At 46.9% G+C, this 16580-nt stretch overlaps 1 protein-coding gene across 1 annotated transcript in view; it reads right to left on the reverse strand.

Annotated features, from left to right (window-relative positions):
* LOC135893305 (zinc finger protein 883-like) overlaps positions 1-16580 on the reverse strand; it is a 222162-nt gene that overhangs the window by 15105 nt on the left and 190477 nt on the right. The window contains exon 2 of the mRNA XM_065421104.1: positions 529-1235. Coding sequence (XP_065277176.1) covers positions 529-1235 — 707 coding nt within the window. The remainder of the gene's footprint in view (positions 1-528; positions 1236-16580) is intronic.

Below are 16580 nucleotides of genomic sequence, written 5' to 3' on the forward strand. Positions count from 1 at the left end.
TTTCTTTTCTTTTCTTTTCTTGTAACCAATTCTGACTTTTATGCCTCATTACTTATATTCACTGAAAATCTTTTTGCAGTTAACAAACGTGTTTCTTGTTTTATCTAAAACAGTGTGTTCAAACTGAGGTGTTTGGGAAACTCCATGTGGGATAACAGGATTTGTGCATATCATTTTCTATTAATAAAATGACGGGCTTTGCATGAGCTTGTATTGTCCAGGAGAGGGCTGGGCAGTCCAAGACATACATTTCTGGGGACAGTCCAGGACTGGGAGTTTGCTGGTGTTGTTCAGCAGTGTAGATCAAAAGTGGCTAGCTGCAGCACTCAGACACTATAACTGGGAGGAACGTACATGCTGCAGGCTGTGTGTGAGCAGACCAGGAGTGCTAGCTCTCAAACAGTGTAAAAGGCACCCCAGGTTGGAGAACTGAAGTGGCACAGCTGTTCATCAGTCCAGATTGTACCCTGGGTAATGTCACAGAGTGTCCCTGTATCCCGCCCCTGCCCTGGCAGCCGGGGGACTCACCTTCCTGCAGTGTCGAATGAGGTCTGTGCCGTGGCTGAATCCTTTCCCACACCCCGGGCAGCGGAAGGAGCTCTCCCCCATGTGGACCCTCCGGTGCGCAATCAGGTGCGAGTTCTGCCGGAAGCGCCTCCCGCACTCAGCGCATTGATGGGGTTTCTCTCCAGTGTGCACTCTGCGATGGGCATGGAGGGAGGAGCTGTGCCGGAACCGCTTCCCACACTCGGCGCACGCGTGGGACTTCTCTCCGGTGTGGATCCACTGGTGGGTGGCGAACGCGGAGTGGCCAGCAAAGGTTTTCCCGCATTCAGTGCACTGGTAGGGTCTCTCTCCAGTGTGAACCCGCTGGTGGGTGATCAGGTGCGAGCTCTGCCGGAATCTCCTCCCACACTCAGCGCACTGATGGGGTTTCTCTCCCATGTGCACTCTCCGGTGCGTGTTAAGGGAAGAGCTGTGCCGGAATCTCCTCCCGCACTCAGCGCATTGATGGGGCTTCTCGCCTGTGTGGACTCTCCGGTGCGTGATCAGGTGGGAGCTGTGCCGGAAGCTCTTCCCGCACTCGAGGCACTGGTGGGGCCTCTCTCCCGTGTGCACTCTTTGGTGCGTATTGAGGGAGGACCTGTGCTTGAACCTCTTCCCACATTCGGCGCATTGATGGGGCGTCTCTCCTGTGTGGACTCTCCAGTGCGTAATAAGGTGTGAGCTGTGCCCAAAACTTTTCCCACATTGAGGACACTGATGGGGCTTCTCTCTTGGTTGGCTCTTTGGCTGGCCCCAGTCAGATTTACTCTGTCTCTTCCCTACAGTGTCTCCTTGCTGCCACTGTGTCCTGCTCGGACTCCCAGAGGAATCCTCTTTGCCAGGACCCTGGGAATCACGCTCTCTGAACCTGCCTGTTAATGCCATGAGAGATTCCACCGTCTTAGGAGCGTTCTGAGCTAGCCCGGCCTCCTCATTGTCAGCTCCCATCCCATTCTCATCTGCAAGAGAAACAGAATCCAGACACAAGTCATTCCCTGGGCTTTGGAGACAGACACATTTGGGAAAGGTTTGTAACCAATAAATCACTAATCATAAGAGTTTAAACCGAAGCGGTGACGCTCTCAATCCTTCCTTGGATGGAAGAGCGTCCAGGGAGGGGATAGTACAAAGACAGAAAGCAACTTAACACTAGGAAGGGGCCTGGGGAGCAGCTGTCGGGGCTCCTACTCTCTGCCTCTTCATTTGAAGGCTTTTAAAAAAAATAATTCTCAAATCGTGGCACTAATGGCCCCCTCCACGCAAAGGACCATTCCTTACCTTACCGTAACTGCGGCTCTTTGAGAGGCTGTTGTCAATGTGGGTTCGAGTGTAGGTGTGCAGGAGATGGGACTTGAGCAGCCGTGTCCGTCAGGGCCATGCACGCACCATGCACTTCCTCGCGCTCCAATCTGAGCGCTCCATAAAGCGTGGCAAGGCGGCAACCGTCCCTTAGTTCCCTCATTCAGAATCCTGTAGGCGGAGGGCTCCAAACAAGCAGGGATGGAGGGTGGGTCATGTGATCCACACTGATAACATCCCAGAGAACCAGTTACCGTAGGGTAAGTGACTGTTCTCACTGCTTCAAATACACATCAGTGTGGATCCCGCTGTAGGTGGCTGGCAAGCAGTGTTCCGTCTGGAAGGCAGCTGATCTAGCCCAACAGAGATTGTAGCACTGTTCTCCGGTCCTTGGCATCTGACCCACAGCTAGGTCAAGAGCACAGCGCTTAACAAAGCTCAGGTGGTTACCCCACGTCACTGCTTTGCAGATTTCAGATACAAGCAGATGATGTGGCTTGTGCTGCAGCGGAGTGAGCCTCAGTGGCTGGAGGGAGAGGCCCATCAGCCATCCGGCAATACATCGAGATGCACTGCATGATCCATGTGGATATCCTCTGGGGCAAAAGAGCCTGCCCTCTCAAAGCACCAGAGATGGCTATGAAGAGACAAGGAGATGGATGGTTTTGTTCTGTCAGTGTAGTGCCCCTGAAGTGTCTAGAGAGTGGGTTTGGGAAAGGACACACAGGAGCCGCCAGACTCGTTCAGATGAAATGTTGAGACTACATTGGGGATAAACTTCAGATGAGGTCTCGGCTTCACCTGATCCTTGTGACAGGCTGCGTGAGGAGGGTAAGCCATGAGAGCGTCAAGTTCACCGATGCTTCTAGCCACTGTAAAGGTGTGACAGAACGTACCCCTGTATTCATACCCTACATACTATTGTAATAAACTTTGTACAAAGTATGCCTTGTAAGGTATCATTTGAAAACTTGTAATTTGCTGGTCAGTATCATCTTGATAAAAAGTGTGTGGCAACATTGTATGTGACGTTATAAGATTCCACTGTGTGGTGTTAACAACACATGTTCCAAACCCACAGCCCTGCCCAAACTGAGATTGGCAAACTGGTCTGTCTCAAACAAAGGAACAGGTGCTCTGCTTAATTTGCATTTAAGCAGTAAACAGAGTCATCAAGCAGGAAGGGAAACAAAGAAAGCTCAAATAGGAGAAAAAATGCAGCAGGGAACATCCTTCCACATAGATTCTTTCACTCCTGGTCTATGTGCGGATGTGCGCAGTAGAAACAGAAAACCTTGATATAATATATATTTTTGAAAAAGTTACCAATAGGGATAATTACTCCAGCCAGGACAGGTTAGGCATTTTAGAACTCACTACTCAAAGAATTAAATTTAAGCATTAGAGAGAAATAAAATTATGAAATGCACAGACCAATCAAAAAACTAAAACAACAGCACCTTGAAAGAATCAAATTACACAGAATATATGTGCATTGAAGGAAGTACCAAGAAGTAACAACAACACAAGTATGTGTTGGGAGGGGTGTGTGTGTGTGTGTGTGTGTGTGTGTGTGTGTGTGTGTGTGTGAGAGAGAAAGTGGGGGACCTGGCATTGGCCACTGTCAGTAGACAGGATACTGGGCTCGATGGACCTTTGGTCTGACCCAGTACGGCCATTCTTATGTTCTTGTTCTTATGTCAGAGACAGAGAATGTGTGTGTGAGAGAGACAGAGTTTGTGTGTGAGTGAGAGAGACAGAGATTGTGTGAGTGTGTGAGAGAGAGACAGTGTGTGGGTCAGACAGTGTGTGAGGCAGAGACTGTGTGTGTGTGTGAGAGAGTGTGTGTGTGAGTGAGACAGACAGTGTGTGTGTGTGTGTGTCAGACAGTGTGTGTGTGTGTGTGTGACAGTGTGTGTCAGACAGTGTGTGTGACACAGACTCAGTGTGTGTGTAAGAGAGAGAGAGACTCTGTGTGTGTGTGTGTGTGTGTGTGTGTGAGAGAGAGAGAGAGAGAGAGAGACTGTGTGTGTGTGACAGAGACAGTGAGAGAGAGAGAGACTGTGTGTGTGTGTGTGTGACAGAGACAGTGTGTGTGTGTGTGTGTGTGTGTTTGAGAGAGAGAGTGTGTGTGTGTGTGACAGAGACAGTGTGTGTGTGAGTGTGTGTGTGTGAGAGAGAGAGAGAGAGACTGTGTGTGTGTGTGTGAGAGAGAGAGACAGTGTGTGTGTGTGTGTGTGTGTGTGTGTGTGTGAGAGAGAGAGAGACAGTGTGTGTGTGACAGAGACAGTGTGTGTGTGTGTGTGTGTGTGTGTGTGTGTGTGTGAGAGAGAGAGAGAGACAGTGTGTGTGTGTGTGTGTGAGAGACAGTGTGTGTGTGTGCTGGCTGCTGGGGAAGTCTATGAGAGACTGTGCACTGTGTCTTTAAGCACAGAGACACTCACCAGAAGGCTAGTTCAGACCACAGCAGCTCCGTCCTGCTCCTGCGTCCTGTCCCTCCTCCCCCGCTCTGCGGAGATGGGGTACATAGGCAGAGGGAGGGGAACACCCTGACATCAGCGCCTCCCTCCCCCCCCCCCGCTCTGCACAGCCAGCAAGAGGGTCCTTGGGATCAGCTGGCCAGGGCTCCAAGGCAGAGGGCAGGAGCAGCGCAGATGCAGAGCAGTGGGGGGGGGGGGGGGGGAAGGGCACCTGAACACACGTGCCAGATGTGCGCGGCTCTGCTAATCAGTGTGAGGCACTTGACTGATTCTTGGGCAGCTTACAGGGCACCCTGCTCCTGGTGCCCAGTTGGAAATGACTCTCAAGAGAGGGGCTGAAACTATAAAAAGGAGGGGCAACTACCCCAAGGCACCCCCCTTTCTCTCTCCCTTCCCATCATATTCAATGCACCTGAAACAACAAAGGAAGCCTTCGCTGGACCCTGGGGGAGGGGTTCTAACCTGCAGAATTTGGTCAGTAAGATTGCGGACAGCATATGGTGAGAAACTGCTTGAATCTGATAGTTTGTTAAATTAGATATTAGTAAACATTTTCTCTTTATTTTTCTTATAACCATTTCTGACTTTTATGCCTCATTACTTATATGCTTTGTAGTTAATAAACTTGTTTTATCATTTTATCTATTCCAGTGTGTTTAAACTGAAGTGGCTGGGAATCTGCATCTGGGGTGGCAAGTTATGCGCATATTATTTTTATTAAAGAAATAGCAGACTTAATATAATTTGTATTGTCCAGGAGAAGGCAGGGCGGTACAGGACATACATTTCTGGGGGGAAATTTACGACTGGGGGTGTGTTGGGGGTCACCTTGCAGTATAAGCAAGGCTGGTGAGAACCAGGGTGTGGCTTGCATGCTGGAAGGCTGTTTGAGAGCAGCCCAGGTGGGGGCTACTTCAGCAAAACACTGTAAGACACACAACATTACTGGGCCGGAGTGACACAGCTGTTTATTAGTCTGGACTGTTCGCTGGTACGGCACAGAAGACAAGAGCGGGCTAGACATCTGTCAGTTTTTTGCCAGAAAAAGTTACTTCCACAATTTTATTTATGCTAAAACATGTCAATTTCAACTCAGTGTCCCATGTGAAAGAATTTCAATAATTTTTGTTTTTTTCATTTCTGAACATTTGTTTTGGGATTTTGTTTTTTTCATTTTTACGTTATTTCACATCCACATACAGAAGTAGTGCATAATCAAAATGTCTCCTCTTTGTGTTGGAATTCAATAGTTTTACTCTTTGACACAAATCCAATGTTGCCTGGCATGGGACACAGCTAAGAGCGCCTATCTCAGGTCAGACTGCTGGAATACGGGGCATAGACCCCACACTGGTGGATACTCTATCATAAGATTTCACCAAGCCAGTAACAAAATGTCTGCTTCCAAATACTCTACTAGTTATTATGGAGCCACAGACAGTCCCCTTCAGGCCCTCTAGCCCTCATGCACTACCCAGACAAACCAGACTTCTGTGATAAATTATGATTAAAACCAGAAATCACAGGTATTAGATTCTTCCAGTTCCAAAAAACCAGACACTCACCCCCGGTCAAAATATATTTCAGATCTTACCCAAAAACCACGCTGATAGCCAATCCTTTAGTAAATTAAAAACTAAATGTTTATTAATATAATAAAAGAAGAGAGTTATTAAAAGTTTCGAATGAATGATATACATTACAGTTGATTTCAGAGTTTGTAGATCAGGATAATAGCAGTGATGTTAAATCTGCTAGCTTGCAGTAAGTCCCTCCTGATCACCCAAAAGATTGGGGATTCTCAGTCCATTGTTCAAAGCTTCCCTTTGTTAGAAAGCATAGTCCAGAGATGTGGAGCAGAAAAAAGTTTTCATTTATACCTTCAACGCATGCGTATGGAAAGTTACTGTCTCCAACATGGAGTCATGGATCACATGTCCTATGTGCCCTGCTGAGACACTGGCCTCCATCATCCATGTGCTCTCTGAGACATCCTCAGGAGGGGCCCATTGGAAGAGTGGATTCTCCTTGATGGCTTATCAACCATGGCTGGCTGGTCTTGAAGTAAATCTGTCTTGTGGGTGTTTCAAACATGTTGTGTTGTGGGTGATACAAACACATAGCAAAGATTCATAACGTCATATACAATGATAATACACTCATATAAACAGGATAATAATACTTAGCAGACTATAACATTCCCATTGATACCTTACAAGGCATACTTTGTACAAGATCTATTGCAATTGTGTTGGGTTTGTGTCTAAGCGTAAAACTATTTCGTTACAACACAAACAGGAGGCCTTTTGATTTTAAAAAGATGCAACGTTTCAAGCAGTAATAAGTAGGAGTTGCCCTTAACAATTTAAAAAATAAAATTAAAATAAACAAGAATATTTCAATTATATTATGTCATAATATGACAGCAACATAACTAATCTATGTTGACCTCATACTGAGCAGTAAAAACCACTGAGTCCCTGGAACAAAAGTATGAGAGAACTAATAGGGAACAAGTATTTGATAATGGGCTCTTCAATCTGGCAGAGAAAGATAGGGGACAACTTTCTGATTCAGAAAGTTGAGGAAACAACTAGGGAGTCATCCATTTTGGATCTGTTTTTGACCAACATTGATGAATTAGTTGTGAACGCGAAGGTGGTCGGGAACTTGGGAGGAAGTCATCATGATCTGATAGAATTCAAGATCCTAAGGAAAGGAAGCCATGAAAACAGCAAAACAAGGATACTGGACTTCAGAAAGGCAGATTTCAACCAACTCAGAGAAATAGGAAAGATCAATTAGGAAAAAAGGAGTCAAAGGGGGGGCCGGCAGTTCCTAAAAGATGTAATACTGAAGGCTCAACAGCAAGCTATTCCAATGCAAAGGAAAGATAAGAAGAGCCACAGGAAACCAATGTGGCTGCACAAGGAACTTTTTCGCTATCTAAAATCCAAAAGGGATGCTTACAGGACATGGAGGGGCATGTCACCAAGGAAGTATATATGGGAATAGCATGCGCATATAGGGGAAAAATCAGGAAAGCCAAGGCAAAGAATGAGTTACAGCTGGCAAGGAATATTAGCAACAACAAGAAGGGGTTCTACAAATAATGTCAGACAAAAAGAAAGATCAGGGATGGTGTGGGCCCACTCCTCAATGGAGAGCTTCTGACTCAGTTGAATGAATTCAAGTCAGCAGGGCCTGAGGCGATTCACCCCAGGGTGCTGAAGGAAAAAGCTGAAGAAATCTCGGCGCCACTGGCGAGAATATTTACAAACTCATGGATGACAGGAGAGGTCCCGGAAGACAGGAGAAGGGCCAACATGGTGCCCATCTTTAAAAGGGGGAGGAAAGGAGAAGCCGGAGAACGAGAGACCACTCAGCCTGACCTTGATACTTGGGATCTACTAGAGCAATGGATAAAACATTCCATTTGCAAATACCTGGAGGCTGGAGGGGTGATGACTAGCAGCCAGCATGGATTTACTAAGAACAAATCATGTCAAACCAGCTTGATTTCCTTCTTTGACAGGGTAGCTGGTTTGGTGGACATGGGGAATGCAGTGGATATAATATACCTGGAGTTTAGCAAGGCTTTTGATGCAGTCCCACATGACTTTCTGATAAGTAAGCTGGAGAAATGCAGGATCAGTAGAACTATCATTAAGTTGGCACATCATTGGTTAAACAATCACAAAGAATAACTATTACTGGAATAATATCTGATTGAAAGGGGGAAGGGATAGCTCAGTGGTTTGAGCATTAGCCTGCTAAATCCAGGGTTGTGAGTTCAATCCTTGAGGGGGGCCACTTAGGGATCTGGGGCAAAAATCTGTTTGGGGATTGGTCCTGCTTTGAGCAGGGGGTTGGACTAGATGACCTGCTGAGGTCCTTTCCAACCCTGATATTCTATGAGGTCTCAAGCAGGGTTCCACAGGGATCTGTTCTGGGCCTGATGTTGTTTAACATCTTTTTTTAATGACCTGGATGTAGGACTAAAGAGCATACTGATCAAATCTACAGATGACACAAAGCTAAGGGGAGTTGCAAACACTTTGGAGGATAGAGCTAAAATTCTAAGGGATCTTGATAAATTGGAAAACTGGGGTATAGACAACATAACGAAATTCAACAAAGACAATTGTAAGGTGCTACGGTTAGGGAAGAAAAACCAAATGCACAAATACAGAATAGGGGATAACTGGTTTGACAGCAGCACTGCTGAGAAGGATCTGGGAGTTGAGGTGGATCCCAACCTCAACGTGAGTCAGCAACGCGATGCTGTTGCAAAAAAAGCAAATGCAATTTTGGGTTGCATTAACAGAGGCATAGCCTGCAAGTCACGGGAGGTGATAGTATCTCTCTACTAGGCGCTGGTTAGGCCTCAGCTGCAGTACTGTATCCAATTTTGGTCACCAATGTGTAGAAAGGATGCAGAGAAACAAGATGATCAAAGGGATGGAATGCAAACCAGATGAGCAAAGACTGAAGGAACTGGGTGTGTTTAGTCTTGAAAAGAGGAGATTGAGAGGGGACATGATAGCGGTCTTCCATTATTTGAAAGGCTGCAATAAAAAAGATGCAGAAAAATTATTCTCTCTTGCTAGAGGGCAGGACGAGGCAATGGGTTCAAACTACAGCACAGCAGTTTTAGACTTAGGCTTGGTCTACACTACAGAGTTAGGTTGACATAAGGCAGTTTACATTGACCTAATTATGTCAGTGCCCAGACTACAGCCTTCTCCTGCCGATGTAAGTGCCCTCCTCCACCGACATCATAACTTCACCTCCACGAGAGGTGTAAGGCTTATATCGGTGTAATTTGGGCGATGCAATGTCTGTGTAGACACTGCGTTACTTATATGGGCTGTTGGCTGTCATTCTTGTCAATTTCACGGCTCCAGCTGTGAAACTTCCTAACTATAAGAACCACAGGCGCTAACGTCTCCTGGCGCCAGTGGGTGCTCGCGCCCCGCCCCCATTCCAACCCCTTCTCCCAAAGTCCCCGCCCCCTCCCTGCCCCTATTGGACTCCTTCCCCAAATCCCCGCCCCGGTCCCGCCTCTTCCCGAGCGCACCGCATTCCCGCTCTTTCCCCCTCCCTCCCACAGCTTGTTACGCCATGAAACAGCTGTTTCGTGGCGGCAAGCACTGGGAGGAGAAGCGTGGACGGCGCGCTCAGGGGAGGAGGAGGAGGTGGAGGTGAGCTGGGACGGGGGGCGGGGAGTCTAGCTGCTGGTGGGTGTGGAGCACCCACCAATTTTTCCCCGAGGGGGCTCCAGCCCTGGAGCACCCACGGCGTCGGTGCCTATGGTAAGAACAGTAGGACAACAGAACTGACTGCCTAGGAAAGTCGTGGAAGCTCCTTCACTGGAGGTTTTCAAAAAGAGGCTGGGTAGCCACCTGTCTTGGATGGTTTAGACAGAAGAAATCCTACATCTTGGCAGGGGGTTAGACTTGATGACCCTTGCAGCACCTTCTAATCCTGATTCTATAACTAGGGCCCTTCCAAATTCACGTCCATTTTGGTCAATTTCACAGGCATAGGATTTTTTAAAAATCACCAATCTCACAATTCCAGATATTTAAATCTGAAATTTCATGGTGGTGTAATTCTAGGGGTCCTGACCCAAAAAGGAGCTGTGGGGGCATCACAAGGTTATTAGAGGGGGGTTGCAGTACTGCTACCCTTACTTCTGCGCTGCTGCTGGCGGCGACGCTGCCTTCAGAGCCGGACAGCCAGAGAACGGCGGCTGCTGGCCGGGAGCCCAGCTCTGAAGGCAGAGCCACTGCCAGCGGCAGCACAGAAGTAAGGATGGCCTGGTATGGTATTGCCACCCTTCTGCGCTGCTGCCTTCAGAGCTGGGCCCTCGATCAGTAGCCACCACTCTCCGGTCACCCAGCTCTGCAGACAGCAGCGCAGAAGGAAGGGTCACCTGGTATGGTATTGCCACCCTTACTTCTGCACTGCGGCTAGCAATATCGTGACACCTCCTGAAACAACCTTGCAACCCCGCCACAACCCCATTTTGGGTCAGGACCCCCAGTTTGAGAAACTGTCTCCCCTTTGAAATCTGTGTGCTATAGGGTAAAAGCACACTGCCACGGAGTCCCCGGGCGATGCTCTGGAACTGCTCCCCACAAAGCCAGTCAGGACTCTGGGGAGCCTCCTCTCCCTCGGAGCAGACTGTCTTCAGGGCAAGAAGCTCACACGGCTTCACCTCCTGGGTCTCTCCTGGGAGCATATGCCCCTCCGTGAGCTTCCCACAGCGAGTCCGCCCCGGCGGGGTTCTGGGGAAGCCAAAGGGTTCTGCACCCCCCACTCCGCAGTCAGACGTGACTCTTCGCCAGCCAGTGAAACAGAGGTTTATTACACGACAGGAACACGGTCTAAAACAGAGCTTGTAGGTCCAGCGAACGGGACCCCTCGGCCGGGTCCATTCTGGGGCCCAGCGAGGCAGACCCCCGTCTGCCCTCCCTTCCCGTCCCCAGCTAGCTCCAAACCCCGTCCAGCCCCTCCTTCTCTGGGCTTTATCTCTTTCCCAGGCCAGGAGGTCACCTGATCCCTTTGTCTCCAACACCTTCAGTTGGCACCTTTGCAGAGGAGGGGCCAAGGCCATTAGTTGCCAGGAGACAGAGTGTCGGGCATTTATGTACCCTGGCCCTTTGCTCTGCCGCAACCATACACCCTTATCCCACCACCTAGAGACTTAAGAACTGCATAGGGGAAACTGAGGAAAACATTAAGAACAGCCCCACTTCGTCACACACACAAAAGACCAGATTTCACAGTCTGTGATGCGTTTTTCATGGCCGTGAATTTGGTAGGGCCCTATCTATAACACAATTCAAGGGGTGGAAGTTGAAGCTAGACAAATTCAGACTGGAAATAAGGTATAATTTGTTATCTTTTTTTTTTTTTTTTTTTTTTTTTTTTTAACAGTGAGGGTAGTTAGCCACTGGAACAATTCACCAAAGATCATGGTGGATTCTTCATCACTGGCAATTTTATAATCAAGATTGGATGTTGTTCTAAAAGAGCTGCTCTAGGAATTATTTGGGGAAGTTCTCTGGGCCATGTTATACAGGAGATCAGGATAAATGACAACAATGGTCCCCTTCTGGCCTTCCCATCTATTAATCTAGGTCAGTAGCAATAGCACACATTACTGTTGATAGGTCATGAAATCACGTCAAAATAATCAAAATATAAAAATGAAAAAACAAAATTAGAAATAAAATTTTAAAATTCCAAAATGAAATTCTGAATTTTTCCAAAACACATTTTTTCCCCAAAGAGAATTTTTTTTTTAAACTTTTTGAACTGCCATTTTGAGGAATACATTCTCATGGAAGATTTCCTTGCTTTTCACAACTCTTGCACCAGTAAGGAGCAGTCTGTGTCCATGCCACTCAACCAACCAACATCCAGACTGGCAGATGCAATGATTTCAGATCTAGAGGCAATGTCTGACCATGACCCTGCAACAATATGTCCAGACAACCTGAAAGTGGGAGACTAAACACACATCTGGAGCAGGTCTGTTAGCCAGAATAGCCTTGTCTGTTAAGGAGACATTAGAATCAGCGTGGCTTTGTCCTCTCTGATCTGCAATATCTCCTAGGGATCAGCAGAATCAGTGGGAAAGCGAGGCCTTGATTCCCTGGGAAGAAGAAGGTATTTTGTAACAAGTCCAAGCTCATGCCCCCACTGTTGCAAAAGGCCAGACATGCCGTGTTGTCCTTGATGATGAACAGGTTTATTATGGGAATCCACCACCACTGCAATATCGGCTCTGTGATGGACCTCCATCACTGACCACTCGTGGCTGGGAATGAATCGTCTGCTTGGGAAATCTGCCAGATTGTTGCTGACTGCTGGCAGATAAAGTACATTGTAGATGTGTGGTCTGTTAGTATCAGACCTGTGGTATGGCACAGAAAGAGGCTGGAATGCCATGCAAGCTAAGAGCCATGTCCTTTCCGGAGCAGGTCCCTTACATCTACAGGGGATTCAGTCAGGCTCCCCAACCAGTTCCTGAGGCATCCATGACTAGCATTACCGTCAGAGGGTGTATGTGTAGGAGAATGGCCTTCTTCAAACAATTCTGGGGTCTAACCACCAATTCAGGACATGTGGGGGAACAACTTTTGCTCATGCTGTGTTTAGTAGGAGAATAGACAGATCTCAGCCAGGCCTGCAATGGCCTCAAGTTAAGTCTGCCAAGCAGCATCACATCTATGCAGGCTGCCATATGTTCTCTTTCAAGTAAGACCCTAAGGAACCATATGTTAGATTTTAATTAAGTAATGCGATACATGTTTCTTCTCTGTAAGACCAAGTACATTGGCCCAAAAGCCACAAACAAGAACTTTAAGTAATTGCTTTTGATGTTTTATACTAGTCCCTTTCAAACCAAACACTCGAAATAGCAAGGGCCTCACTTATAAAAGTGCCCTAAGACAAGTGCATCCTTACTCCTTGGAGAACTACTTAAAGTGTGCTAAACATATTAGAGATACTAAAGAACTGATTGCTGATAAATAAATGTAATAGGAAATCTTAGTGATTTGTATTGTTCTCTACTATAACTGCTTGGCTTCAATGCTGTTTATATAAATAATTTGCAGGAGAGTCCGTTTTATTCAGTACATGCCTAGAACCTCTGATATCTGAACTTAATCTATAAAACTACTGATTGCATATCTATGTGGTTCTTGGTGAATTAATGAACTTGTTGATTGGTTAAGAATAATTAAGTGTCCTGATTTGAAAAGTACTGTACAAGGTAACTATAGACCTGAGAAAAACCTGATGCTAAAAATTAGTAAACCCCAGACTCAATGAAAAGGGGTTATCATTATTAAATTCCATTAAAATATTGGCTATAATATTTATCAAATTGGCAAATCTAAGTGGTTAGATTTCAGCTTTAACATCTACCTGCCACCTCAGCAAAGCCATAAAATTAGCCCCTTTCACATGTACTAGGTACTTCCTGTGAGCCAGGTGGATGGCAGCATGAAGTATGCATCCTGTAAGTATTATTATAATTTGTTTGATGGTAGCACCTAGATGCTGTAGTCATGGACCAAGACTACACTGTGATAGAGCCACAAACCAATCTTGAGCCTCAAAGGATGGGCTGATGAAGGCAAGTGTTACACCATCCCGAATCTTCTCTGGTCTAGGATAGGACGAAGACCTCCCCTTTCTTCTTCAGGATAAGAAAATACCAGGAATGGCAGCTTTTCCTCCTGTACTCCTGAGGTACTTCCTCTATGGCTTCTAGATAAACCAGGAGGCAACTTGTTTTTCCCCCCCAGTATTTTTATGAGATGGGTCCCTGAAGGACAGGGAAAGGGGCAGAGGTTGGAATTGGACAGGGTAGCCACAGGCAACTACGTCTGGCATCCATCTGTCTGTTACTATGACAGCCCAAACTCAATGGAATGGGGAAAAGTGACATCCAAAGGAGGGGTCAACTCTCCACTGGTGTGAATGTGGCACTCAACTCTCATTTCAAACCTGTTGCCTGGTACCAAGTGTGGAGTGGCCAATGCTAGATGGTCATGAGGGTGTCCTCCTGGAGTATCCCGGTCACTTTTGTGGTGGATATTTGGAGGGTCTATTCTCTGGGTAGGATGCCCTCTGCCAAGGTTACCCCAAGTATTTATAAGGTTTAAAGTTTGAGACTGGTGTGTAAATTTGTAGTGAGTGCAATGTGGCCCTCTAGTCCTTGAGGGAGTGGAGAGCATCATCTGCACACTCACTCAATAATTCATGGCCTCAAACAGCAGATCTTCAATTGTCTGCAGTACCCCTTTAGGGAGGCCTGCAGCTTGCAACCACAAGGCTCTCCTGATGGTCCCAGCAGAGACCGCGGACCTAGCTGCTGTGTCTGATGTGTCTATAGTGGCCTGGAGGGACAATCTGGCCTGAGCTGACCTACCATAATAATAATATCCTTGAACTCCTGAGAAATTCAAGATAAATGGGGTGACCCTTTCCCAGCTTAGGTAGTTGTACTTTGCCAAGAAGGCTTGTGTCATAAATATAGAGGAAAGAGTAGCATAAAATCCCTCCTTGGCAGCTGTACTGAATTGCCTTACCTGTAAGGGATTAAACAGTTCAAATAACCTAGTTAGCACCTGACCAGAAGGACCAATAAGGAAAGAAGATACTTTCAAATCTGGGGGGGGGGGGGAAGAATTTGTTTGTTGTTCTCTTTGTTTTGTTCCCTCTCCGGACGGAGAGAAAAGCCAAACGGGTACATCTCCTGAAAATATACCTAGAATAATCCATCTAAAATCACAGAAATTGTAAGTAGGGCAAGGAAATGCATTAGGTTATCTTTTGTTTTAGCTTCTAAATTTTTCCTATGCTACAGAGGTAGTTTTATTCCTGTTTTTGTAACTGTGAAGCTGAGCTAGAGAGGAGTCCTCTGTGTTTAAAATCTTTTTATTACCCTGTAGTTACCTTCCATCCTGATTTTGCAGGTATGATTCTTTTACTTTTTTCTTTATAATAAAGTTCTCCTTTTAAGAACCCGATTGGTTTTCAGTGTCCTGAAGACAAACGATCTGGTCTGTGCTCTCATTATTCTCAAGCCTCCCCAGGAAAGGGGGGTGAAGGGGCTTGCAGGGATATTTTGGGGGGATAGGGATTCCATGTGACCCTTCCCTGAATTTTTGTGCACATCACTTGGTGGTGGCAGCAATACCGTCTAAGGACAAGGAAAGGAATTTGTGCCTTGGGGAAGTTTTAACCTAAACTGGTAGAATATAATCTTAGGGGGTCTTTCATGCGGGTCCCCCACATCTGTAACCCAGAGTTCAGAGTGGGGGGGGAACCCCTGACAGCGTGGCAGTTTGAAATATGAAGTTGGAGTGAGGCAGAGCTATGTTTCTTCCTCCCAAAACGGTCTAGCTGTTTTGGATCCTCATCTTGGGGGGTACTTTTTGTTTGTTTTGATTTTTCGCGAATAGCAGATACAACCAGTGAGCCTAGTGCTGGATGTAATAATCCTGGCCTTGGCACTAGCACCTGCTGCAGTTTTGACCAACGGGGTAATGTTAGGGCCTGCATATGTAACACAGCAGCATAGAGTGCTGTCCTAGGGGGAGAGACAGTCGACGAGAGGGCAGCTCAAGCCGGAGAGGGGGCTCGGAATCTGCCGTAGAATAGGCAGTGGGAAGGCAGTTCAAGAAGGAGGAGGTAAAAAGAGACCGCACTGAGGCAAACAGGAGATTTCCTGAAGAAGCTGGGGAAAGGAAGTTGGACCATGAAAGGCAGTGTAAAAGGAGCCTGGCCACGAGGGGCACAGAGCGTATGGCCAGTGAGGTGACCATTGAGACACTGACAGAGGGATACAGTTTGGGTGCCTGGGAAGGGGTATGGCCCTCCAGCTGAGGAGCAGGTGCATCTGTTGGAAAGAGATGCAGTCATCGTAGCATCGAAGTAATGGAGCATCAAAAGCCAGAGAGAGGAAAAGATGGGACAGCTGGGGTGAAGCTGGACTTTGCAGCCAGGGAGAGGAGTCGTCAATTCCCTCTTGGGGTGACACAGCGTGTTGTGAAAAAAACCTTCTTTTACTGTGATGGTAATTTAAAGTTTATTATTTTCCTGAGCAAGTATCTGATGCTACTTTACATTATTTATATTATATTCTATTACCATTCCTGCCAACTTTCTGGGATTTTTCAGTTGGACAGTTTAAAATTTAAGGTAACCTCCAGCGTGTTTGGTTTGCCTCTGCTGACCTCACAGTAGGCATAGACTAGCTGAGGCCCAGGTCACTCCACTGTGTGCATAAAGTACTGTTTTGTGGCACCTCGTGGTGCCTTTCTGCTTGTTTGGCTGTGGGCGGGTGTTTGTCGCAGTGACTTTGTGACTTCTAGGATACTATCGTTAATCGGAAGAGTGACTCTGGCTGGCGTGGCTGAGCACAGGTTGTCAAACAGCATATGTGCCTTTTCCTCTACCACAGAGGTTTCTGTATCCAGGGTCTCTGCAATTCTGGAAAGCAGGCCCTGGAAAGCCCTGAAGTTGTCCAGAGCTGATGTTGGCAGAGATGACAGCTTCATCTGGACATGAAGAGAGGGTGCCCCCATTCAGATGCGCTCACCTCAACTCCCTGCTTCTGTTCTCCCAAGACAGATGATGGCAATCTGACTAGGAGTGCACAGGCGAACCTTAATCTCTTCTTTCTAGGATGGGAAGAACCGCTCCCAGAGGCACGGGATGGGGGTG

This window comes from Emys orbicularis, chromosome 21 (assembly GCF_028017835.1).
Source record: "Emys orbicularis isolate rEmyOrb1 chromosome 21, rEmyOrb1.hap1, whole genome shotgun sequence".
In the NCBI taxonomy this organism is placed as follows: domain Eukaryota; kingdom Metazoa; phylum Chordata; order Testudines; family Emydidae; genus Emys; species Emys orbicularis.